The sequence below is a fragment of the Schistocerca gregaria genome, chromosome 1, assembly GCF_023897955.1.
Source record: "Schistocerca gregaria isolate iqSchGreg1 chromosome 1, iqSchGreg1.2, whole genome shotgun sequence".
NCBI classification, from domain to species: domain Eukaryota; kingdom Metazoa; phylum Arthropoda; class Insecta; order Orthoptera; family Acrididae; genus Schistocerca; species Schistocerca gregaria.
This window is the reverse complement of record NC_064920.1, coordinates 1093087053-1093115052: the sequence shown is the minus strand read 5'-3', so window position 1 is coordinate 1093115052 and position 28000 is coordinate 1093087053. Positions and strand designations below refer to the sequence as shown.

General features: G+C 41.9%; 1 protein-coding gene across 3 annotated transcripts in view; it reads right to left on the bottom strand.

Moving 5' to 3' along the window:
- LOC126282112 (atrophin-1-like) overlaps positions 1-28000 on the bottom strand; it is an 829584-nt gene that overhangs the window by 73034 nt on the left and 728550 nt on the right. For 2 of the 3 annotated variants that reach the window (XM_049981578.1, XM_049981586.1), the window contains exons 10-11: positions 7326-7468; positions 1103-1225 (exon numbers count right to left, since the gene is read on the bottom strand). In XM_049981578.1, coding sequence (XP_049837535.1) covers positions 1103-1225; positions 7326-7468 — 266 coding nt within the window. Of the gene's footprint in view, positions 1-7; positions 419-1102; positions 1226-7325; positions 7469-28000 lie in introns of those variants that run through there. The other variant, XM_049981594.1, reaches the window with a different exon arrangement.

Genomic DNA, 28000 nt, shown 5'->3' with positions numbered 1-28000 from the left:
CCTGAAGTTAAAGTAAAACCTTTCCTGTTTCTTTCCTTTAGTCAACTTAATTAACTTGGGTATTGCTCTGCAAGATAGTAGCACTGAATATTCGAGAGGCTTTGCGCTAGTACCTTCTGGAGAGATAATGAGAGAAATATTCTCATGCTTCTATTTGACTGATAGTTCAATTGGAGCAACATGTGCTCCAGACAGTTTATTCAGATATCTAGCATTTCTTAATATTAGTAAATTATTTACGATCACTAAGTATTGTAGCTGCGCGGTCAGCGCGGCAGATTGCCAAGCCAAGGGTCCCGGATTCTATTCCCGTCTGGGTCGACGATTTTCTTCGCTCGGTGACTGGCTGTTGTGTTCTCCTTACGTTCGTAACTTTGTAATCGACATTCCACTGTTAGGCTCGCTGAATCGGCGCCTTCTGAAATCCAATAAATTCAAGGAAAAAAGGTAAATTTGCCTATAGAGTTCCAGGACAACAGCTGTCTGTTTCGTCACATCGTCACTGACAACTGATTACTAGGTCACCATAACCTATAGCGCATAATTTAAGATGCCAAGGGAATTTCCTTTACGTTACAGACGCATTTCTGCGATGCATTATTCCTGGGAATAGTCATATCAGGTAATAATATTACTAAAAATATGTTCATTTGTAAAGACGCCATCTGTAACCAGGGCAGTTCAAACTGGAACTTTATCTGTGGATTACTAAAATCTCGTAAAATTTTGGACTGTAGTAGAATATAAAACATGACATTTTGTTCTTAATTTGGTATTTAATATACCTTTCAAGGTCTAATAATTGTAATTAACTAAAGCATAACCTATAAATATGACTTAATAAAATGTGGAGTAGTAAACTTTAGGACTGTTTAGTAGCAATGTAAAATTTTCCCTCTTTACTGTCCCATGGTTAAAGTCCACTGTTACTGTTTAAGTCACATCGTGTTTAACAGACACGTATAGAATGAAGACGATGGTAAAGCTTACCTCTATAAAAGTACACCCTGTTCGAGAAATTAACTCGTTTCATAAATGCAAAACTGTGGAGGATTTTCCACAGTTGTCAGAGAGCAAACTTAAGCTGGCGAAGTGTACTCACCGCTCGTGACGGGATGAGGCAGTCGGGTCCGGAGAAGCCTTTGGGGCACTCGCAGGTGTAATTGTTGCCGCGGTCGACGCAGTAGTGGTGGTCGTGGCAGGGGTTGGGGTCACACAGGTCAACCTGCGAAAAGGAGAATCTCTGCAGATCGTCTCCAGACAAGTCGACCAGACAGCAGCGAGGTGTACATGCGATAACGGGTACAGGCCGGTTTCAATGTGGGAAATGAATTTTCTGAAACCTAGGAACATGTTCCTTTCAACAATCAGTAAAGAGGGAGTAGACAGAAAGGTGAATTACTAAGTTTAGGACTTGCGATTCAGTTGACTATGCGATATTCGTAAAGTACTGAAAAAATTAGATATCGTTTGCCCAAACAGACCAAAACACATGACAAAAATTGGGAATGAAAGAAGAATGAACTTATGAACTATAATGGTATGTGGGGAGGCATTGGGCACCTCCGATTTACATGTCCGGTAATATTAACAGCAGGTGTTATTTTTTTTTATGTGCCACCGGTACTGTTCTGATCTGAAGTATCACATTTCTCGAACTTCAGAACCCACTGAAAACATCTGTTCATGGATTGGCGTATTGGCAGAAAAATGAAGAGGCATGGAATGACACATCTCTAACTATTATCTAAGCTTAGTTCTATTCGGTAGCCAGCCAGTTTAGGGTCATTTTTCTAGTCAGAGGAGACAGTTCTGTGTATCAGATTTGGCACCCTATATCTCCTCAAATCACTCATATACACTCTAAGACCCACCACGAAGGAACTATCTGAATGGGACGGAAATCAGTAGATGTGATGTTCATGTACAGAGAAACAATTTATTACAGTTTCAGAAAAATTGGATGATTTATTCAAGAGAAATTCATTCATAAGAAATTGAGCAAGTCAATAAGATGCTGGTCCAACACTGCCCATTTTGCAAGGAGGTATTCGGTTCGGCATTGATTAACAGATGCGTTGGCAGCCCTTCTGCCAACTCGGTACAACTGTCGCGTTAGATTGTCAAAATCCCGAGCACTTTACAGAGTCCTACCCATAGTGCTCCAAACTTTCTCAATTGGGAAGAGATCTGGCGACATTGCTGGTGAAGGTAGGTCCTGGCAAGAACGAAGATAAGCAGTAGAAATTTTCGACATATGCGGACATGAATTATATGAGTCCAGGATGGATTGCCCTGAAGGGCAACGAAGTCGGCGTAGATTATCATCAAAGTACCGTTGTGCTGTAAGGAAACCACGGATGACAATCAAAGTGGTCCCGCTGGAAGATGAAATGGCGCCCTAGACCATCACTCTTGGTTGTCGTACAGTATGGTAGGCGACTGTCAGGTTGGTGTAACACTAATGTCTGTGCCATTTCCAGACATGTCTTACCTGGTCATTAGAGGAACTGATCGCTGAAGACAAATCTACTCCAGTCAATGACATTCGAGCTACTAACCTAATTGTGGACTGCCCAGCACCCCAGCAACCAGGAGTGGTGGTCTGGGTAACCATTTCATTTTGTAGCAATATCCTTGTGGTTCTCATTCGAAACACCCTTACAACACTATCATACCCCGCCGATACTGTGCGCCATGCTGGGCTTACATTTCAGCAAGATAATGTCCACCCGCACAAGGCAAAAGTTTTTACTGCTTGTCTTCGTTCGTGTAAAACACTACATTGGACAGCGAAGTCCCTGGAACTCTCCCCAACTGAAAACGTTTTGAGTCTTATTGGAAGGACCCTCCAACAAGCTCGATGTTTTGACGATCTAAAGCGCCGATTGCACAGAAGTTGGCGCGATATCTCTCAGGAGGACATCCGCCAGCTCTGTGTATCCATATCAAGCCGAATAACTGCTTGCATCAGCCTCAATTTCTTTCTCTTGAATAAATAATCGATTTTTTCTGAAACAGTAATTATCTGTTTGTCTGTACATGTACATCACATCTACCAATTTCCGTCCCATTCGGATAATTTTTTCGTGGGGCGTTAGTTACGTTCTTCTTTCTTTAACCATGTATTCTATGTATTCTTACTGCTATATTACATATGCACTATAAATAAAATAAGTAATATTGGATACGCTGAAGCTTTCGAAACCCCCCAACTACTTTGACTGATAACGTCATCATAAACCCTGAAGTGTAACACAAACACGATTGCAAAATGGCGAGCATGACATCATCCGTTTTAAAAAAACTCTTTATTCAATTATTGTATTTATACATGTTAACCCACTACATAAATACATTAGTGTGTCCTAATTTCTTACTTTACATTTTTGCAACTGTTATTTCTACACTACAAGTAAGTACTTATAATTACTCTACCACTACAGGTATCTCTAGTCTTCTAGTTTTTAGTTTCTGCCTATGTCTGAATATTCCCTTTCCATCACTTAAAAATTAGATGGCTTATTTCTAAGAATGATTGCCTATGGAGGCCGCGGGCCTCACACGATAGATATCGAGCGCGGTGGTTGTACGTCGACCATGCAACTGTGGTTGCGGGAGTTATGATGAATTTTTTGTAAGTTACTGTAGAAACATATTACTTATCTCGGTAGTTGGTTGGGATGTATGGGGTCGTAGACGTTTCTTCGGCCGATTGCCTGGTATGGAAGAATCTAATTCCGAGCTTATGTAATGTAGAGAAGTATTTGAACTTTAGCCCCAAATATGGATTAATACCAGATGAGAAAAGGAGAGACTGTGTAGACGGCAGTGGGGTGGTCTAAAAAGTTCCTAAGAAGAGTGCTGATAGTGAAACACCTTTACAATTTCACTGTGGACACTGCGGTAAACGAACGACTTTCAGGAAAAATACATGGTTTGACTATTCAAAATTATCGATCCAGACCAGCATAATTCTTGTATCTTGCTGCATTAGGACTACACACTGCAAGTAACAGTGTCGAAAACTGACTTATCTACCAATACCGTGTACAACTATTTTGCGTTTTGTAGATAAGTCTGTTATGTGATACTGACGAACGATAGGACACCGATCAGTGGACCAAATAATGTTGTTGAAGCGGACGAGTCGTACATAGCAAGAACAAAAATCCAGGTCATTTGTAAGAAGCGAATCCTTCCCGTAGCATACTCATCAAATGGACTTGCTCATGATGACAACGTCGGTGACGAGTGAGATAAGTTATTCCCTTTGTAGTCACAACTATTGTAATCAACATTATTCTTCTGTCGTTGTTATAGCGACCACTCTAAACACTCGTCATAACTACCGCCAACACAGTCGCGTGATCGATTTAGAACGCATTTTAGATATCAATCCTGTGGAGCCCGTGGCTTCGTTAGGCAAACATTCTTTGAAATTACCCTTTTATTTTTTTCAAGATCTTAAATGGCAACCACAGTGAAAATAAAAATATGTTAATTTGCAATATTTAGCTACATCTAACAGTTACTTCCCTACATACTCGCCGCTTCAACACAGATATTTGTTGTAGATTGATACCAACTTCCAGATACCTTAATCATAAAAATAGCGGCCTTTGCTTTCCGCACAACTCTGGACGCTGCCTGTAGCTCCTTGTCCGTGCCAAAGTGCTGTCCTGGTGTCCTCATAACCATTGGTTCGTATGAGCAAAGAGATGAAGATCGATAAAGTCAAGTATGGGTTGTGTGGAGGGAGATCAAATACTTCGCATCGAATACGCTGCAGGAGTGTCTTTTTTTCCGCCTGCAGTGTGTGGCTGGCTACTGTCGTGAATACGGACACGCATGACAGGTATATGACAGGTATATTATGTGTCTGGATCAAATCAGTCAGAACATCCACTCCTCCCACCTCCCTCCGCCCCACGTCCAGAATCGAATGACAGACACTGTTGTTTTGGAAGCATTTTTACGTACTCACTGTGCTCTGAGAATTTAAAAGTGCGATTTGACGCGATCTATGGTCGTGATAGAGACACTTTGCAACACATCTGTGCAAAGTTTCGTCGGACTTTCACTGTTGCTTTAGTTTCGCAACCGAGCGGACCTTGAACTAAAAATAGCCCTCGCACAAAAATAAATGAGGAAATGCGCAAATTCTATAGAATAAATATTGAACCTAATGGTACAATCCTTCCAAGTAGGAGATTTGTGCGAGAATGAACAAACAACAAAAAAATCAACTTCAAAATTATGAAATTGCAAAATATGCGAGAAAGTTGCAACACTTAACTTCAAAGACACAAAAAAGAAAGAGAAACAACTGTAAATGGAATCGGAAGACGCGTGAGAGGTAGACATACAGTATGTCTCTGACAATAAACACGACTCTGCTGAAACATGCACACTGTTTGCCTCGATACAACACGTCCAGAGGATGCTGCGAACTCACGTGTCAGCTACCGTGCTAAAGCTGTTATGTCGTACCCTTAGAGCCAAATAATGGTCCCCACGTCTGAAGACAAGCGTGGTCGGCTTTGTTCTGGTCTTCGCGAGACATATTCGGACTCTATAAAACGTTGCCATATCGGAGAGACAACAGAACGATTCACATTAAGCCTTTGGGCTAAATCAGTTTGCGACTGTCCTGATTTCATTCTTCCTATGGCCCTCCACCGCAGAGAGCCTGTCCTGGTAGGTGTCTTCTGTGTGCCATACTGCATCGACTTTTACTGTGTACAAATCGATTGTCGATGTGGGACTACCCTGCAACCACTACCCGTTTGATAGAGTCCCTAACGTCATCGTTCGTATGGTTGTCCGTTCATTGAAATGCAATTTTCCACGCAGAAGACAATGGTTCGGACATCTGGTTGACAGTTTGTATGATTATATCGTGAATTAGACGCAGTAAGGGGAAACAGCGGTTTGTTGCTATCATTTTTCACACCAGTATAGTTACATGAAAGATGTATCCAAAATAAACTTCAAGTTCAGGTCAATTTTAATGACGGTTTATGCTTGTTACTAAGACAAACACACATAATGTAGACTCAGACTGATTATGGGGATGAACTCGTTATCGTCTTTATTTTTTATTTAGTTTTCTGTCACAGTCCCATATACCTGGCGATCGTACAGTCAGTATATATATGAAAACTTAATAAACCGTGGAATAATGTAGATAGAGAGGTAAGAATTGACACACATGCTTGGAATGACATGGGGTTTTATACGAACCAAAAAGAAAACACCCCATATTGCTAGACGAGTTAAACATCTCTTGCGCGCGTCGTTTGGTGATGATCGTGTGTTCAGCAGCCACTTTCTTCATACTTGGTCACCCAGGTCCGTGCGATTATTGGATTTGGGGTTACCTGAAGTCGCAAGTTTATCGTTATCGACCGACGTCTCCAGGGATGCTGCAAGACAACATCCGAAGCCAATGCCTCACCATAACTCCAGACATGCTTTACAGTGCTGTTCACAACATTATTCCTCGACTACAACTATTGTTGAGGAATGATGGTGGTCATATTGAACATTTCCTGTAAAGAACATCATCTTTGCTTTGTCTTACTTTGTTATGCTAATTATTGCTATTCTGATCAGATGAAGCGCCATCTGTCGGACATTTTTTGAACGTTTGTATTTTTTTGGTTTTAATAAAACTCCATGTCATTCCAAGCATGTGTGTCAATTTGTACCTCTCTATCTACATTATTACATGATTTATTCAGTTTTCAAATTGATACTCACTTTTTGATCACCCAGTGCATTTTAGTGGGGAATAGTTTCGAACGAGTGCTTTCATTGTCAGGAGGATTTCTCACCTATCTAATATTTAACTTTAACGTAGTTCCAATGAAACATTCGAAATACTTGTTCACACACAACGTGAAAACAATAAATCTCGTTATCTTCTGTTCGAATAGTTGTAGATTTAGTAACGTGTCCCGTACCATTACACTCTACAACTTCATCTACAAACCCAGTATTACAAAACCCACCATTAGGTGACTACACTAGCGCCAGAGCAAAACAACTCTCCGCGTTTGTATCACGTCACCTACATACGGTAAGCCATGGTCAGAGACAACGAGCGGTATCGAAAGCTCAAGTTCATCCATAAAATTTATTTATTTCCCATCATTCCCAGTAGTGCAATTTAACTGGCCGGCGGTGTAGTGTAGAGAGAAGTGAAATAGCTATTATGTACAGGAGGTAGAGCTTCCCCCAGCAGTAGAACCGAGAGCTGGGCGTCAATGCCGGTGGGCCACGGTGCGCGTGGCGGGCAGCGGGCCAGCAGGGGCACTCACCTTGACCTGGCACCTGTTGCCGGTGTAGCCGCGGCCGCAGGCGCACGAGAAGCGGCCCACCTGGTCCGTGCAGGTGCCGCCGTGCATGCATGGGGAAGATTCGCACTCGTTGTACTCGTACTCGCAGTTCATGCCCGTGAAACCTGCCGGCAGACCGCACGTCATCTGTTACTGCACAACCTGGAAAACCTTAGATTGGAGCACACGAACAGTGCAAACGCTGAGGTGCCTCAGTTGTAACTTATTGATTGGCGACTCCATGGTGTGCTGTGTGCACCACGACCAAATAGTGGATAGAATTGGAAGGAAAATCAGCACTGGCCGTATTTTGTTGTTTTATTGTCAGCAAAATCGATTTTCGGTCACTTAGTGACCATCCTCAGTGCTGTAATATACAATTAAAATTGTTAGGCACTGGTATCAAGCTATAACTACAAGCTTAGAGCGACCACATAAAACAACATATGGCCGATGCTGATTTTCCTTCCTATCAATTGTAACTGTCTTTTTCAATGGGAGGCCACAACCTTTGGATCACAGATTTACTTCAAACATTTCACACCTTTAGTAGGCCATTAAAAGAACATTATATGCAAGTAGTCAACTGCAATACTCTGGCAAATGCCAGAAAATCGCAAGAGAAGTTTTACTCATTTATTCTATAACTGGTGTATCTGTGTGAAGGCACCGGTCGGAAGTAGTCATTATGGCCAATTGGCTAGCGTTCCCGTGCTGCAAGACGATTGTATAGGAGGCGACCATTCGAATCCCGCTAACATTTCCTTTTTGTAATCTCCGTTTTTTTAATCCATATTTTTCCATCACTGGTCACATTATTTAATTCTTACGAAGTTTGAAAGATAATAAAGTGAAAAAAAAAAACAGGTACATATTCATGAAGTTCTAGTGAATTTGCCGGCTGGTGTGGCCGAGCAGTTCTAGACGCTTCAGTCTGGAACCGAGTGCCTGCTCCGGTCACAGGTTCGAATCCTGCCTCGGGCACGAATGTGTGTGATGTCCTTAGGTTAGTTAAGTTTAAGTAGTTCTAAGTTCTAGAGGACTAATACCTCAGATGTTAAGTCCCACAATGCTCAGAACCATATGAACTACTTTTTGTAGTGAATTTCATGTGTTATTTGATTATTTACTATTAGTAATTAAACATTCAAGGACGAGGGACAGTCTTGGAAAACCTAAGTCAAACCCCGACAAGTAATTATGCAAATGACGTTATTGACAATCAGTAACATAGTAAATCTCAATGTGTCAGACGCGACAACAGTAATGTACAGCTACTCGTCGGATGTGCTCGAGACGTCACAGGTTGCAGGATGGCAGAACTAAAGCTGTGAGAATGGGGCGTGAGTCATGCTTGGGTAGCTCAGATGGTTGAGGACGTGCCCGCGAAAGGCAAAGGTCCCGAGTTCGATTCTCGGTCCGGCTCACTGTTTTAATCTGCCAGGAATTTCATATCAGCGCACACACCGCTGCAGACTGAAAATCTCATTCTGGATGATATTTGTCTTGCATACATGGAAAAAACAAATTGAAACTTCATTCAATTACACGCGGTTCTTTTTATTTCATTATATTAGCTCTCTGATGTCATATAAATTAAATAATATGACCAGTGATGAACAAATAGAATAATTATTAAGTGTGATCGTGAGTCGAACCGTCTCCATGAATCCTAACGTCCAGCACCTACACACAGATACATAAGCCACTTAACAGACGTCTAAAATTTCTCTTGCGATTTTCTCGAAATTGCCAGATTAGTGCACATTACTATTAGCGCATTACGTTTTTAATGGCCTACTAAAGGTGTAAAAAGTTTGAAATAAATCAGTGGTCGCAACGTCGTGGCCTCCTCTTTTTAGACAGATAAGTACTGAATATTGGATTAGCTCGCTCAAAGAGTAAAAACGGAGCTGTGGCACCCGAACTGCAACAACGTTAATCGGATTAAATGTATTACATGCTCTAGATATACATCCACATATTTTGTTCCTGTAACTTGTCGTTTTAGGGTTTTGTTAATAATACACAATTTTCAATGCACAATTATCACTTATAGTTCAGACTGCATGGCTGCACAAGTCGCAACAATACCCATGAAAGAAAGTAGGAGTAATCCTCTGAATTAAACTTCCTCATTACTAACGTCGATTTGCAATAGGAATTTGAACATATACTGTGCTCTAACATTATGAATCGCCTAGAAGAAAACGATTTATTGAGATATAGCAAACAAGGATTCAGAAAATATCACTCTTGTGAATCATAACCAGCTCTTTATTCTCACGAAGAAATGAGTACATCGACAGGGGACGTCAAGTTGATTCCATATTGCCAGATTTCCAATACGTTTTTGACACCTTCCCCAAAACCGACTTCTAATAAAATTGCACCCTTCGGAATATTTTCTTGGTTGTCTGACTGAAAGGTAATAATTGACGGAAAGTCATCAAGGTAAACAGAAGTAATATCTGACGTTCTGCAAGGAAGCGTTATAGGCCCTCTGTTGCGCCTGATCTATATAAACGATTTAGGAGACAATCTGAGCAGCCCTCTGAGATTGTTTGCATATGATGCTGTTATTTACTGTCGTGTTAAGTCACCAGAAGATCAAGTCAAATCGCAAAATGATTTAGACAAAATATCTGTATGGTGCAAATAGTGCAAACAAAATTTAAATTACGAAAAGTATAAGTCATCCACATGAGTATTGAGAAGAATCAATTGTATTTTAATCACACGATCGTTCACAAATGTCTAAATTCTGAAACCTCAGCTAAATACTTAGTGATTACAATCAGGAATAACTTAAATTCGAATGATCACATAGATGATGATGTGGGGAAAGCAAACGAAACTGAGATTTATTGCAGAACACACAGATAGTGTAAATGGTCCACTAAAGAGACTGCTTACACAATGCTTGTCCGCCCTCTTCGAAAAAGCTCAAAGATGGGCAGTTTCTTTTGTATTGTCGCCAAATAGAGAAGAGAGTGTGACAGATATGACACAATAATTGGGGTGGGAGTCATTAAAACAGAGGCCCTTTGCCTGCGGCGTGACGTTCTCAGGATATTCAAATCACAAACTTTCTCCTCAGAAAGTGAAAATATTTTGTTGGTCCCCATAGGGAGAAATGGTCATCACCAAGGGGAATCAGAGCTCGCAGGAAAGATTTATGTGTTCGTTCTTACCACACGCTGTTCGAGAGTGGGACGATAGAGAAGTAGCTTAAAGGTGGTTCATTGTACCCTCTGTCAGGGGCTTAGTTGTGAATTGTAGAGTAATCATGTAGACGTAGGCGTAGATGGCTAATAATTTGGGTATTGGATTACGTCAAATACTACATGCGGCTGTGACACCTGAGTTGTAAGCGCCTTAGTCAAGTTAAATATATTATACGATCTTAATATTTAATGTAGAACCCGATACATCCGCATATTATGACCCTATCAGGATTTTGGCAATAGTACAAGAGAACTTCAAAAATTTAGTTACACATTATTATTGTCGGCCAAGAAACTTTTATTGAATGCGGCACTACACTGCATAGGCACACAGATACGCGAAATTATTGTGCAACACAGCTACCGAAGCTTCTGTAAGCAACGGTCCGAATGCATACACATCAAAAAAGTTTTTCATCATCTCTGTTCTGAGAGTTCCGGACCCTGTACAGATAATTGGAATAGATATCAACATAAACATCATGTGCGCCCTTTGTATTGCTTATGAAAACCACACATTGCATGTTGTACCACCATACAGCGAGATCTTCAGTGGTGGTGGACCAGGTTGCTCTACACACTGGTACCCCTAATACCCAGTAGCACGTTTTCTTGCATTGATGCACGCACGTATTCGTCGTGGCATACTATTCACAAGCTCATCTACATGACTACTCTGCAATTCACATTTAAGTGCTTGGCAGAGGGTTCATCGAACCACAATCATACTATCTCTCTACTATTCCACTCCCGAACAGCGAGCGGGAAAAACGAACACCTAAACCTTTCTGTTCGAGCTCTGATTTCTCTTATTTTATTTTGATGATCATTCCTACCTATGTAGGTTGGGCTCAACAAAATATTTTCGCATTCGGAAGAGAAAGTTGGTGACTGAAATTTCGTAAAAAGGTCTCGCCGCGACGAAAAACGTCTATGCTGTAATGACTTCCATCCCCACTCGTGTATCGTATCTGCCACACTCTCTCCCCTATAACGCGATAATACAAAACGAGCTGCCCTTTTTTGCACCTTTTTTGTCCTCCGTCAATCCCACCTGGTAAGGATCCCACACCGCGCAGCAATATTCTAACAGAGGACGAACGAGTGTAGTGTAAGCTGTCTCTTTAGTGGACTTGTTGCATCTTCTAAGTGTCCTGCCAATGAAACGCAACCTTTGGCTCGCCTTCCCGACAATATTATCTATGTGGTCCTTCCAACTGAAGTTGTTCGTAATTTTAACACCCAGGTACTTAGTTGAATTGACAGCCTTGAGAATTGTACTATTTATCGAGTAATCGAATTCCAACGGATTTCTTTTGGAACTCATGTGGATCATCTCACACTTTTCATTATTTAGCGTCAACTGCCACCTGACACACCATACAGCAATCTTTTCTAAATCGCTTTGCAGCTGATACTGGTCTTCATCAAGGCACTTTATGTCCACGCTGTCCCACCCCTCAACGACGATTCGCCGTTGATCGTGGTGGGTCACGTCGTCGATAAACAGCCCTTTTCAATCTATCCCAGGCATGGCCAATTGGGTTCATATCTGGATAACATGCTGCACACTCTAGTTGAGCGATGTCGTTATCCTGAAGGAAGTCATTCGAAAGATGTGCACCTTGGGGGCGCGTATAGTCGTCCATGCTTCCGCTATGGTTGCACTAACGGTTGGAAGATGGCATTCACATATCGTACAGCCATTACTGCGCCTTCTATGACCACCAGCGGCGTACGTCGGCCCCACATAATGCCACCCCAAAAAAGCAGGGAACCTCCACCTTGCTGCACTCGCCGGACAGTATGTCTCCGATGATTGTGTGGTTGAAGGCATACGTGACAACTCACCGCTGAAGGGAACGTAATTCCAGTCCTGATCGTTCCATTCGGCATGTTATTGGGCCCATCTGTACCGCGCTGCATGGTGTCGTGGTTGCAAAGATGGAACTCGCCATGGGTGTCGAGAGTGAAGTTGCGCATCTTGCAGGCCTATTGCGCACAGTTTGGGTCGTAAAACGACGTTCTATGGTTGCACGAAAAGCATTATTTGGCGTTGCTGCCAGGGTTCCTACGAGCCATAATCTGTAGGTAGCGACAGCGACCATTCACTGGAGTATTATCCCTTGGCGTGGGGGGGGGGGGGGGGGGGCTGATCGAGTCATGTCGTAAACAGTTCCTGTCTCTCTGTATCTCCACGTCCGAACAACATCGCTTTGGTTCACTCCGAGACGCCTGGACACTTCCCGTGTTGAGAGCCCTTCCAGGCACCAAGTAACAATGCGGATGCGATCGAATCGCGCTAGAAACCGTCTAGGCATGGTTGAACTACAGATAGCACGAGCTGTGTACCTCCTTTCTGGTGGAATGACTGGAACTGATCGGCTGTCGAAACCCTCCGTCTAATAGGCGCTGCGCATGCATAGTTGTTTACATCTCTGGACGGATTTAGTGACATCTCTAAACAGTCAAAGGGACTGTGTCTGTGACACAAGATCCACAGTCAACGTCTGTCTTCAGGAGATCTGGGAACCGGGGTGATGCTAAACTTTTTCTGATGTGTGTATTTGCAGACGTTCAATTCCTCGAAGATAGAAAAGAGCTCATGGAGTCATTCGAGAACCCTCTGTGTATACTTCTGTATAGTTTCGTTTCCATTTGCCACGCATTTCAGTTGCACACTGATGACGCATCTCTTAAACACACCACAGCAGAAGTGTGTTTGTAGGAAACCCACAGTAAGCTCTCTCTTCTCACAATGTGCCACTCTGCTTGAACAGTTGCCTTACATTGAGATGATATGCATAACGTACTTTAAGAAATAAATTTTAGAAAGGATTCTGGTAATGGAGCGTTAACAGCGATCGGTATAAGATATTAAAATTTAGAAAAACAGTCTCGATGGTAACAGGAGTTTATTTATGTTGGCAACCGGTTTCGAACTATAATTTACACCACTTCAAGATGTAAGCCCCAAGATGACGACTGGTGGCACTTGGAGGAGGAATACCCGTAATAAGATGGATGTCTACTGCTCAGTCGCCTTCATGGGGCATACACATGAAAGATGGACCACATTATAGACCGAAACCGGTTGCCAATCTAAATAAACTCCTGTTGTCATCGAGACTGTATTATGGAATTTTACTTTATAAAGTACTTATGTGTATGATTTTGAAGAGGTAATTCATAAGTTTCATTTATAATTTAAGTACCAGATCACCTCACAAAAAGAAAGCTTGGGAATGTCGCATATGAATTCTGCCTTAAATGTATTACACGATCTAAATATTTAATTATGGACTCAATAGAGTCAAATATTTTGGTCTAACTTATCATTTCTCTTTTTTATAATAAATATATAATGTTTTCTAGATAATAAAGACTTTTGGTTTATAATGTTACTATTATACATCCTCTTGAAATTAAATATCCAATTGGCGAAACAAATAGTGTCTGATAATAATATGCAATGTCACGTGCTTAATTGTTTTAAGAGGCAGGAACCCAGGATTACCATCTAAAAGTAATGCAAACGCTACACAAGAAGTAGAAACGATTATACTTAATAGTGTCTGATAATATTAGGACATTTACCAAATTTCAAAATATGAGAGTTCATATAAGAAAAACATTATGTAACTCATACAAAAAGGATCGCATATTTGCATCAGATTACCTGAAGATGATAAGTTTAGACGAAAATAAAAATAATTTGTTACAATATGACTGTCATAAAATTGTTTGAAAATGACAAAAATAACTGTGATAATAATTTTTAACAAAGATTACAAATATGAGCGCGATTGTGACAGTAAGACTTGGTATGTTTTTCTTTCAGGCTCAGTGATTCTTTTGTCATAGACGGAGTTCCCACTATGCAAATCATCCACGGGCTAAGTTAATTGTGGTATTTGTTAAGCGTTTGTAACGTCACACCGTGCAAATAATTTCATGTACAACATCAACGTTTGCATTAATATAGCTAAAAATGCTGAGGATTATGTTCCAGTAAAATGTGTGTAGGACAGGTACCTTAGATCCAGAAACAAATGAAATGGTCAAAATAAGACGAAACATATGTTGATCAGGCTAACTAAACCGGGAAACCTGCAGAAACTGTAGTTTTTTGATGACCAGACAAGATGGAGACAACTCTTCTTGCTATCTACAGGACCATCAGTATTAACTACGGAGATTCACGAAGCAACTTTTTACATATGAAAGCTTTTAACATTTCAGCGCGTCAGCAATCGTGAATTGCCTAAAGAGGCATGATCCAACATTAATACAGAAAGCCCAAAAGGACAAAAGACTTGCACAAAATGTAAAATAAACGGTACGTGTGTACCATGTCAATAGCTGCACTTAGCTCAAACGTCATAAGCGTGCTTCCTCACCCCAGTCAACGTTCGGTGGGCGGCGGACTCTCAGGTAAACTGAGGGGACGCCGGCAGCTAGGCTGTGAGAGTGTCAGAAAGGAACGCGCATGCGCAAATTGAGAAATTGTCTTTTTCCATGAGATTGGCATAAAATGTGTTACGAAAGTGATCCGATGACTGGGTCAAAGGCGCAGGAAGTTAATGTGTGTGTATGTATAATGTCCCAGATCGAGGACGATTTTATAGAACTATAGAACGTGGATAGTCTGGAACTCTATGTGGGATAGCAAATCCCACGGATGGTCAGAACGCATGCACGCAGAACAGACAAAATACCATCAGCTAGAAGCAGGCCAAAAATATGGGGGATGAGTAACCCATTCATCAATTATTTGGGGTCGGTGATAGTATTTGATGAGTACGCTTGGATAAGCGTGGAAAGTTACTATATTAAGTTCTAAGCGTTATTGACCACAAAAGGGTCAAATTAGCATGACAGACTTAATGTAATTGCGTGAAAGGAAGTAAAACGTCGCCTTCATCGCCCTTAATATCTAATAACCGACAGAGGTCATTTTGAATAGTGCTATCGGATATGCAATATGATCCAAATAGCCATTCCCACTTAGTTATAACATCCAAGTTCAATATGGTGATGCAGGGGTGTTTTTATTCTAAGTCCGAGCTCTGGCCTAAAATTAGGAAATAAAACTTTAACCTTTTTTTAAAAAATGTTGAAGTGACGTCGTACGTCCCGTCACGCATATACACATAACTTTGCTTTCCATTTCGGTAACACCTGATAGCACTAATCACTTTGATCTCTGTTAGTCAATCGATAATAAGGGCAATGAAGGCGACGTGTACGACCTTTCACGCAATTACATTAAGCCTGTCACTATTTTGACCCTTTTATGGTCAGTAGCAGTGGAGACGGTGATAGAATACGATTTTTTTATATTTTTTTATTTGTGGATTGGTTGTTGTCCCCTTACCGCGCCTAAGAAATCGCTACACCCGGAAGGATATGAACACATATTACAGCATTGTGTATTGCGTACAACAGCAGAACAGCTCGGACACCATTATTCTATCAGGGTGACAATTGAACATGTCATCTGTGGGGCAATGGTTTGTGCACAGCAACATTCCTAAAATGGACTGGCATGCCCAGAATCCCAATGGAAGACCTTTGGACTGAGTTAGAACATCGACCTTGCTGTAGAACCCAGTGTCCAACGTCATAACCAACTTTGCTTTCAGATCATCAGCAAGAATGGACTACCATTCCTCCACATACATTTAGACACCTCACTGAAAGTGTCCCCATCAGAGTTAGTCATAAATGTGAAGGCTGGAAACACCCCAAATTGAAATCCAGATACTTTTGATCGGATAGTGTGTTTACTGACTTGACAAGTGTCCTACAGTTTCTTACGAGAGCAGCTGAAGGAAAACAATTAACTTTTTATACCTGGGATTCACAGTCATGTAGACCTTATAAAAGACATCATATTTACGCCAGAAACTAGAGCACTTTCTTTATTTCACGATTGCAATTCCGTCTTAGGCCATTATCAAGTGCAGATTTTTGTGGGTTTAAGCCATGTCAACTTAATGTGTCAGCTCATTTTAAGTTGACATGTCTTAAAGCCATAAAAATCTGGGCTTGATAATGGCCTAAGGCCGAAATTGCAATCGTGAAATAAAGAAAGTGTTACAGTCACTGGCGTGAAGCCGGCCGGAGTGGCGGGTGCGGTTCTGGGCGCTACAGTCTGGAGCCGTGCGACCGCTACGGTCGCAGGTTCGAAATCTGCCTCAGGCATGGATGAGTGCGAAGTCCTTAGGTTAGTTAGGTTTAATTAGTTTTAAGTTCTAGGCGACTGATGACCTCAGAAGTTAAGTCGCATAGTGCTCAGAGTCATTTGAATCTTTTTTGAACTGGCGAAAATGTGTAGTCTTTTATGAAAGACAAACGTTAAGTCACTTGGCATTCGGTGTACTGAGAAGCTTGAATGGAGTAAAGGCACTGTGTCAACAGATCTATCCACAAAGTATACTGGGACATATTGGTACTAGGAGTAATGAGTCTCCAGTCCTACTCGTGAAAACGGTGTAGCATCCACTTCTCACTGGCGCATGCCTACCACAGAGCGACAGCACAGGTGGCAGCCAAGCAGAAACGGAATGAACAGTGGACAATTCAGTGTTCACAAGTAAACAAGCTTCTACTGTTAACAAAGTAGGAGCTGCTCATAAGAGTGGCTCTAGCCTCATTGAAGAGCACATTGTATATATGCTAATACGTAGGTCATGATCAATACAATCATCCAAGAACAATTAAACTGCAAAATGGTTTAAAAACTAAGGATGATGAGAATTTTTTTCTTAGACTAGCACTTGCATTTTCAGCACGTCTTCGGCCTGGAATCTCAATGACTGGAATAAAACTGTCTTCAGTGATGAGTCCCACTTCGAAATGAGCCACGATGGGCATCGTGTTTGGATACGCACTGGACAGTGTTAGTACACCAACTTGATTTTCTGTAGTAGCAATAATAATTTAAAACGAGAGAACAGTTTAGGACCTCGGCAAAAATACTTGTAAGAAAAACCACACTGTTGCAGTGACCACCGAAGGTGCTTTAAAATAAAGAGAACTGTATATGGGGTAACAAACAAACTGATCGTGCGTCTTCGTCACCGCCGATTTTCTCCACAGTTCTGGTACATGCAGGACTTGCTCAGCAATGAAAGTGACGGAAATTCTGCTCGAGATGGCCGAGCTTTTTGAAAAAGAATGGAGTTTTTGGCGCGAGTCATTCGATTCATGAGACATTTATTTTATTATAATTACCGAACAGTGGTTGGGCAAAGAAAAGTGCAGAACGGTACTGCGAGGGTCATTGTTGAGCCAGGCTTTAGCGGGGAACTTACTTTCTATTTTCAGTTTATAGGTTACGTACGCCACAAATAAACCGAAATAGTGCTCGGCATATTGCATTTATCAATATATTCACAAAAGACATGGAGAGAAAAAGCAAAAGAACCGTGAATTCAAAAACCGGTGGACGAGTATTCAGTGAAGTGTAGAGATTTCGTCATTAATCGTCAAAAGTTGGGAAACTTACAACATTCTTACACATAAATTTTTGACTTTCGTGGCGAAGCTCTATGTGCAGGAGAATAATTGCCTCGTGACGAAGGCAAACAAAAACACGATTAGATGACGAGAATGTTTGAGATGAATAAAGATTGCCATCATACAGCATCAAAGTGATTCCCCACAAATGCACTCCAATACTGCAACCCTGCGATTTCTAATTTTATCGTCAGTATTTGATCAAAATGTCTCAAAACTGACCTCATCACATAAATACAGAGAATGAAACATCCTGAGAAGACTGCATCAAAATACATCCCACTGTATATCATCAGCTACTCTCGCCAATATGTGATGAAATGCTACGTTATGAGTAGTTTACTGACAACTTATGCGATGAGAGACAACCTTCTTTGAATGTAAGCCAAATCTGATTTCATATAACGACTGTAAAACCATCAAGTAGACGTAAAACTGTGCCATTTATAACGTGTGCAGGGTGCTAACAAATTTGCTGCTTCCCCTGTTTCTACGATGAAAACCAACCCAGGACATGTAAGTCATCAACAGCAAAATGATAAAAGTAATTTCATACGAGAAGTTCTCGTGCACGCCTTGTAATCACTACTTGAAATTTATTTGCAGTGCGAAATTATCCTTGTCTTTCTTTTCCATGTCTTTTGTGAAAATATTAATAAATACGGCTTATTACAGTTGTTCAAATATGGTGCGAATTCCTAAGGGACCAAACTGCTGAGCTCATCACTCCCTAGATTTACACACTACTTAAGCAACCTTATGCTAAGAACAACACACGCACCCATGCCAGAGGGAGGACTCGAACCTCCGGCGGGAGGGCTGCGCAATCCGTGACATGGAGCCTCTAACCACGCGGCCTTATTACAGATTCTTTTGTTTTATTTCAATATATAACCTAAAAATAGAATAGAAAAAGGTTTCGACGTAAAGACTCGTCCTAACGACCCTCGGAATGCCGTTTTGTAATCTTTCTGTGATGTCAACCGCTGCCTGGAAACGATGCTAACATGAACAGCTCATGCCTCGCCAAGCCACACCAAAAACAGTATTGTTTCCTGAATACTTGGCCGTCTGTATCTCTCAGTTCTGTCTCTTTCATAGTGGTAAAACTACTGTAGGCTACTGTAGACTACCATAATTAAGTGGAGACTAAGGTAGTTTTCGTAGTAGCCATGGTCTGCTAAATTTTTCCCACTTTACCTGTGCGTTAGGTGCGTTGCATAACTATCGGGCATTACCTCATTTTGGTTGCTTTGTCCAGTTTCTTACTAGATTCTGCTGGAAACCGGAAGCGGAAACTAAAAATTAAGGTAGGACATTTAAAAGGCAATGTAACCTACGGAACATTTTTGTTCTATAAAGTAATCTTCTGCTACAGAAGAATACTGAAGATAAGGTGGATAGATCACGTAACTAATGAGGAGGTATTGAATAGGATTGGGGAGAAGAGAAGTTTGTGGCACAACTTGACTAGAAGAAGGGATCGGTTGGTAGGACATGTTTTGAGGCATCAAGGGATCACAAATTTAGCATTGGAGGGCAGCGTGGAGGGTAAAAATCGTAGAGGGAGACCGAGAGATGAGTACACTAAGCAGATTCAGAAGGATGTAGGTTGCAGTAGTTACTGGGAGATGAAGCAGCTTGCACAGGATAGAGTAGCATGGAGAGCTGCATCAAACCAGTCTCAGGACTGAAGACAACAACAACAAAGTAATCTTCCTGTCCGTTACCTCAAAACAAACAGTATTTATAGAAAAATTGAAACTGTTAATATTTAATTCAGATTTTATTCTAAACTTTTTGATTTGTAGCGTCAAACAGATGGATATGATATTAATATAAAAAAGTAAACATATTCACGTATAGCGCTAGAAACGCACCTATCTCAAAAGAAAATTTTTACAGTAAACAACCACAAAAGAAAAAAATATCAAACTTCGTCGAGCTTGTATAAAACATGTTTCTGTTAATCATAGTAGGGGTCGCCCTCATCAGTGTTAATAATTCGTGCATGTAAACTATACTTGCATCAAAAGTAATTGCTTTGGTTACATAAGATCGGACACGTTACGTGGTTAACTGACTTTTATTACTGATAAACTGCAATTTAAGCATTTTTTAGGGTATAAAATACACAGTAAACTAACGATAAAAGATGTGCAGTTTTAATTATGTGCAAAATACAGAAACAAAGAAAAGCCGTCGGTTCCCATTTTCTCTTACACACATTCATTTTCTTTTCTCTACCAATGCTGCCAATATTACTGGAAATCCTACCATGTAATACGTTATACCGAACCGTAGATTTTTTTTTTTTTTTTTTTTTTTTTGAATCTCATTTTGTTCGTTATTGTTCGTTTCAATTGTTCGTGCGGACGTCACCTGACGCCCATTGAAGTTCGTTACTGATCCATTCACTCAGTTTTTTTATTACAGAGGGCAGCTAACCCTCTGACCGAACACGCTGAGCTACCGTGCCGGCAGTCGATTGAAGAAAAACAAACCAAAAAAAAAAAATCCGTCCAGTCCATACAGTCTCCACGAACGTTGCGTCAACTAGAGCTGAGCAGCCGGCCGCCCGGGAGTGTGTCCCGGGGGCCGGCGCAGATTTAGTAGAGAGCAACTCCAGTCTCTCTAATTTATGAAAATAACTGCATACATCATAAATTCTGACGAAATGGGTGGTAACAATTAGACGGGGTCCCCTTGTAAGACTTTCAACACAGTCGCAAATGACTGTATCTAATATATACACTACTGGCCACTAAAATTGCTACACCACGAAGATGACGTGCTACAGTCGCACAGGAAGAAGATGCTGTGATATGCAAATGATTAGCGTTTCAGAGCATTCACACAAAGTTGGCGCCGGTGGTGACACATACAATGTGCTGACGTGAGTAAAGTTTCCAACAGATTTCTTATACACAAACAGCAGTTGACCGGCGTTGCCTGGTGAAACGTTTGTTGTGATGCCTCGTCTAAGGAGGAGCAATGCTTACCATCACGTTTCCGACTTTGATAAAGGTCGGATTGTAGCCTATCGCGATTGCGGTTTATCGCATCGCGACGTTGCTGCTCGCGTTGATCGAGATCCAGTGACTGTTAGCAGAATATGGAATCGGTGGATTCCGGAGGGTAACACGGAACACCGTGCTGGATCCCAACGGCCTCGTATCACTCGTAGCAGTCGAGATGACAGGCATCTTATCCACATGACTGTAACGGATCGTGCACGCACGTCTCGATTCCTGAGTCAGCAGATGGGGACGTTTGCAACACAACAACCATCTGCACGAACAGTTGGACGAAGTTTTTTTTTTCTTTATTGATTTTCAATTCCCCCCGAAGGGGGGCGGGCTGGCAGCAGCTTAGTACGCTGCTCTACAGCCTACAGACTTTTTGGTAAGAAAATGAAGAAGAAAGAATAAAGGAAAAACCGGCGATAAAATGACAACATAAAGTGTAAATCGGCGAAAAATGCGGAAAATTAAGACAGAAAGCAAAAGGGTTTGGCAATGTTCGACGACGTTTGCAGCAGCATGCATTTCAGCTCGGAGACCTTTGACGCTACATCAGAGACAGGAGCGCCTGTGACGGTGTACTAAACGACGAACATGGGTGCACGTCATTTTTTCGGATGAATCCAGATTCTGTTTACAGTATCATGATGGTCGCATCCGTGTGAGCAGTGGTAAAATTAGCTGTTTTGAAGAGGACGCCAGAGCGCGTAGTGTGGAGCAGCCGCCCTCGGTTTCTGGCGGTGGAGCCGCTGTGACAATCGCAGCTTTGGTGTCTCCCTCTCGTAGAAATGGAAAAAAGTTGCCTGTTCATGTACATTTAAGGGGCGCTATAAGCTCGCCAGGGGGAGTCTGTCAGTCTGAGTCAAGTCAGTCGGTCAGCCGGCTCAGTGTGGGCCAGTCAGTGTCTGTCCGTCGTCGCAGTGCGAGTACGTCTGTCGTTCGGGTCAAACTTTAAGCCTGAAAATGAGTCTTGACACTCGGCCAGTAACAGAACGTAGCTAGTGGTTGCCCGGTCGGGGCTCAGTTCCTGCATCTGAGTCTGCGTGTTAGGCCGCCAGTCTGCTCGGGCAACGGACATTGGCGGTTGGATTGGTTGGTTGGTTGGTTGGTTGGTTGGTTGGTCGCGCACCGAGACACGATATGACTTGCCCGCCTTGAGCGTCGGCGAATGTGAGGTCCCCACCTGAGTCCAGGGGGCAGCACCATATAGAAAGGGGCAGTGGCTTCGCGGTTGACAAGAGAGCGACAGGAGCGGAATCACGATCCCGGGCTCGCCGGGGCGAGCAGCGGCGCCGTGCGACGGGAGATGGGCGCGCTTTCCTGCGTCCGTTGAAGCGGCTGGTCGTCCCACCATTCTTCTCCGTTTGCCCACCCGCCGTACGTTATTAGCTGCATCTGTCATGTTTGACGGATTCGGTGTTAACGAATTTATAGAATTAAGGTAAGGGCCGAATTCCTGAAATATTTTTTTATCTTGCCTATCATCTTGCGAGGCGGTATATGCGTTATGTATATCATGTTGTACACTTCATGGGTTTTATTTAAATAGTCATTATTGTAAAGTTGCCATCCTTCCACCGTAAGAGCTCTTTTAAAAACAAATTGCAGTTTCGGTGGAAAATAAGTTCTTAGTGTGAGTGTTTGTACCATTTCCATCCATCTTACGGAGTGCACAGCTAATGTGTTTGTGTGAGTTGTTAAAATTTCTGGTTTAAAGTAATCTGGTGTGTTGCAGATTTGCACCGGTGTAGTTTTTCAGAGGTCGTTGTCAGCGGTCGTGACTACGGCCGTGTTGAAAGTGAGCGGAAGATTGTTAGCCCGAAGGCTCCTACTGTAACAAAAAAATTTTATTCTGCCTCTGAAAAATTGTAACTTGATAGTTCGTGGGTGTTTTTCTGCTTATAATTTTGAAACTGTTTTGAAAAAGCTTTCGCGAATAAAATTCACATTTGTTAAATTTTAACTTGATATTTAGAGGATGCTTTTCTGTTTATAAATTTTAAATCTGCTTTTGAAGAGAATTTTATGAGTAAAATTTCCAATGGTTGAAATTTAATTTGTTCCCATCAGTTTCTCCTTGGCAACTACTTCCACGCTCACATAGTGTGTTAACGTTCTTGATGAATCGCTAGTAAATAATGTAAATTCTTCAAGAAACGATTTTGAAAGTAAATTTTCACGGTTCACCGTGTTTGCCGACATCGCGGTGAACGCACATTGGAAGCGCGTATTCGTCATCGCCATACTGGCGTATCACCCGGCGTGATGGTATGGGGTGCCATTGGTTACACGTCTCGGTCACCTCTTGTTCGCATTGACGGCACTGTCAACAGTGGACGTTACATTTCAGATGTGTTACGACCCGTGGCTCTACCCTTTATTAGATCGCTGCGAAACCCTACATTTCACCAGGATACTGCACGACCGCATGTTTCAGGTCCTGTACTGGCCTTTCTGGATATAGAAAATGTTCGACTGCTGCCCTGGCCAGCACCTTCTCCAGATCTCTCACCAACTGAAATCGTCTGGTCAATGGTGGCCGAGCAACCGGCTCGTCACGATACGCCAGTCACCACTCTTGGTGTCGTGTTGAAGCTGCATGGGCAGCTGTACATGTACACGCTATCCAAGCCCTGTTTGACTGAATGCCCAGGCGTATCAACCAGAGGTGGTTGTTCTGAGTACTGATTTCTCAGGAGCTATGCACCTAAATTGCGTGACAATGTAATCACATGTCAGTTCTAGTATATTTTGTCCAATGAAAACCAGTTTATCATCTGCATTTCTTCTTGGTGTAGCAATTTTGTAGGACAATAGTGTATTATTTGGATATCTGCGACTGCAAAAAAGAGGCCTAGAAATAAAAGACATCGCTAGTGTGAATCGTAGCCGGCCGCGGTGGCGTAGCGGTTCTAGGTGCTTCAGTTTGGAACCGCGCGACTGTTACGGTCGCAGGTTCGAATCCTAACTCAGGCATGGATGTGTGTGATGTCCTTAGGTTAGTTATGTTTCAGTAGTTTTAAATTCTAGGGGACTGATGGCCTCAGATGTTAAGTCCCATTGTGCTCAGAGCCATTAGAACCATTTGGAAATGGTAGAGGAACCACGTAGATGGCTGAAGTTTATGCGTTATGACACCGAGAGTGTCGGTCTAATAGAACCGCACGATTTCGGCCCCAAACTGCCTCACCGTGTTTCTAACTGCGCCAAACTCGGTACGTCTGCGTCGGCACCACTTGTTCGATGTCTTTTCGTCCCCCGGCGCAGCAATAAAGCATCATCGGATGCCGGCGGGAGGAGCGATCGCAGCGCTACGCGCGCGTAATGGGTGGCTGAGGCCGCGAGGGCTTTGCTATTCAAATAAGGCCTGCGCCGGGGCCATTAGCATATAAACGGGACGCGCAGGCAGCAGGGAGCAGCAGAACAGCAACAGTGACGTCACGCGGCCAGCAGCCGGCTCGCGCGCAGTAATTGGCAAACAGCTGCCTCTTGCGCAGACCGGGCCGCGCGCCTTGGGCGCTCCCACTTTGTTTCCGAGAAGCTCCGCGCAACAAACAGAAATTACTTCCACCACTGGAGGGAGGGACTTTGCTTTTCTTCAACGCCCAGGGAGCTCGCTATAGATAAGAGGCACTTGGTGCTGTAGCGACTGGCGTCTAGAACTGGAAATAAGCCTCGCTCTTCTCGATATTTTTGCTTATCTTTTTTTTATTGATTCGTCAATGTACTGATTGGATTTATGTGTTCTGTCATGAATTCATGAATCCCTCGCTTGTGGCAGCACCTCAGACTGACACTTGGACCCTACGTCCTCAATTATTTATGTGATGTATTCCAGTCTCTGTCGTTCCCTACAGCTCCCAATGGTATCCTGGAAGTTATTCTGTGAAGTTGTTACAGGTGTCCTGGCATCATGTCCCTTCTTCTTGTCAGTGTTTACGATACGTTCCTTTCTTCCCCAATTCTACAGATAACCACCGCATTCCTTTTCTTATCAGTCCACCTAATTTTCAGCATCCCTACGCAGCACCACATTTCAAATACTTTGCTTTGATTCTCCTCTTTTCTGGTTTTCCCATATTCCACGATTTACAACAACGTAGTACTGCGCTCCAAACGTGCATTATCAGAAGTTTTTTCCTCAGATTAAGGCCGATTTTTGATACTTGTAAAGTTCTGTTGCCCAGAAATGACCACTTGGCCTGTGCTAATCTCCTCTTCGCTTCGTCATGTGCTACCTACCTTTCAGTGTAGTTCAACTACTTCACTTCATCTACTTCGTGATCTCCAATTTTGATGTTACGTTTCTAGTTATTATCACTTTTGCTACCATTCATTACTGCGGTCATTCATCAGTTGACTCTCAGTCCATGTTGTGTCCTCCTTACACTGTTTATTCCATTCAACATATGTTATCATTCTTTTTCACTTTCAATGAAGATGGCAATATCATCAACGAATCTTATCATTCACGCGGTTTTTATTTTTTACACTGAATTTTAATTCTGCTCTTGAAACTTTATTTCCATCAGCGCTTCTTCCATATTTCAGTAGGATAGTAGGTAGGAAAGAAGGCATCCTGGCTTTACCCACTACTTATCCGAACCATTCGTTCCTGGTGTTCCATTCTTATTATTTCGTCTTCTTCGTTCGTGTACGTAATGAATACAACACGTCTTTCTCTACAGCCTACTCTTTTTTTCTCACATTTTTGAACATATTACTGCATTTTACATTGCAGAATGCGTTTGCCTGGCGGAAAAGTACTAGGAGCCTGTCTTGATTTTTCGCAAGTCCTACTTCCGTTACCAAGTGTCAAGTCAGAACTGACTTTCTTGCACCTTTAACTTTCAGGAAGCATAATTGATCGTCATCTAACGGAATCTTAATTTTCTTTCCACTGTATGTATGTTATTCTTGTCAGTAACTTGGATGAATGAGCTCTGTCATATCGCCCCTTAATGTCCTCGGGATTGTGTGGATTGTACTTTTTTTGAAAGTCTGATGGTATTCCTTCATTATCATACACTCCATAAACCAAGCTGAATAGTCGTTTGGTTCCCTCTTTCCTCAATTACTTTAAAAATTCCGAAGGGATGTTATTGCATATCATATGAAAACAGTAATTTTTACATCTACTTCTACATCCATACCCAGAACTACACTCTGCAAAACATAGTGACGTACGCGTCAGACCGCAGCTGTTTCAGTCCAAAACAAGATTTCTCTGCAAGACAAGTTAGATGCGACAGCTATTTCGTAACACATGACTTTAATTGTGGTATGTACCTATTAGGGAAGTAATATGTGTAAAGAGTCTATTTGTATCTTGCCACATCAGATTAAGATACTAAATTTCTTATAGTTCCATCAACCATGCATCTTCATGCGATGTCGTTGTCGCAACAGAGAATTACCTCATAGATCTATGGTCCGTTGCTTTTGTAACAGGCCTTTATGGAATTACAGTGGCACTGACTAAGGATTTTATCTCGTTTATACAGGGCGTAAATTTTAAGTTGACAAACCAGAATATCTCGAAAAATAAGCTTCACAAGAAAAAAAAATGTGTAGAATACAAAGTTGATTACTTTCGAGGGGGAGATCTAATGGTGCTAAAATTAGCCCGCCACCCCAGCCCCCTGGGTATGGGGCGGCAGGTAACTTTAAAATTTCAAATGGTAACCCCCATTTTTTATTGCAGAATCATATTCTACATGAAAAACTACGTACATTTTGTCTTAAACATTTGTTTTGATTCTTGGTAGTTGGTGCTGTAATTCCAGAAAATCCATATTCTCATTTTTGGGTGGAAAATGGTTACGGATAAATAAACCATGACTTCACTCGATAGTAAGTAGGATGTTTGGTTAGTTAGTTAGCTAGTCAGATGATTTATTTGATAATTAAAAGTTATGTGGCCTCATGACAACGAAACAAATAAAACTTATCCGAATATGCGTAAAAAATTAATACAGTATTTGGGTAAAAATTTGTAAAACTTTAATTCCTCTCTCTCAAAGCCCACCCTTTGGAGCCAGAGGGAGAGTTTTAGTTTTAGCGAATCAAAATTTAGGAAGTAAATAAGTATTTTTTATTTATGTATAACCATTTTCCACGCAAAAATGAGAACATGGATTTTCTTGGATTACAGCAACAACTACCAAGAATCAAAACAAACGCTTAAGACAAAATGCACGTGGTTTTGAATGTAGGATCTGACTCTGGAATAAAAAATGTGGGTTCCCAATTGAAATTTAAAAATTTCTGCCCGTCCTACCCTCAGGGGCTGGAGTGGCGGGCTAATTTTAGCAACAGCAGATGCCCACCTCTAAAATAATCAAATTCAAATTCTACACGTTTTTTCATGTGAAGCTTATATTTCGATTTATTCTGGTTTGTCAACTTAAACTGTACACTCCGTATAATGAATGTGGTACTTGGTGGGACGCCAACTACTTTTACTAATAAAGTACTCTGTCAGAGCAAATTGCGAACTGAGGCTGAGCTCACCTATCAAATTCGCATGACAAATTGTAAAACATTCTCATCAGTCAAAATTCAATGCTTTACCATTTTATAACTGAACAATACCTATTACTAACACGCTACAAGACAAATTAGAAAAACACTAGACTCCTTCCAGACAGGCATCTTAAGACCCAACGGTACTGACAGACAGTCACGTAATCCTCTCCGCCGGTCCTTGTGACCGAGCGGTTCTAGGCGCTTCAGTCTTGAACCGCGCGACCGCTACGGTCACAGGTTCGAAACGTGTCTCGGGTACGGATGTGTGCGATGTGCTTAGGTTAGTTAGGTTTAAGTAGTTATAAGTTCTATGGGACTGATGACCTCAGTTGTTAAGTCCCATAGTGCTCAGAGC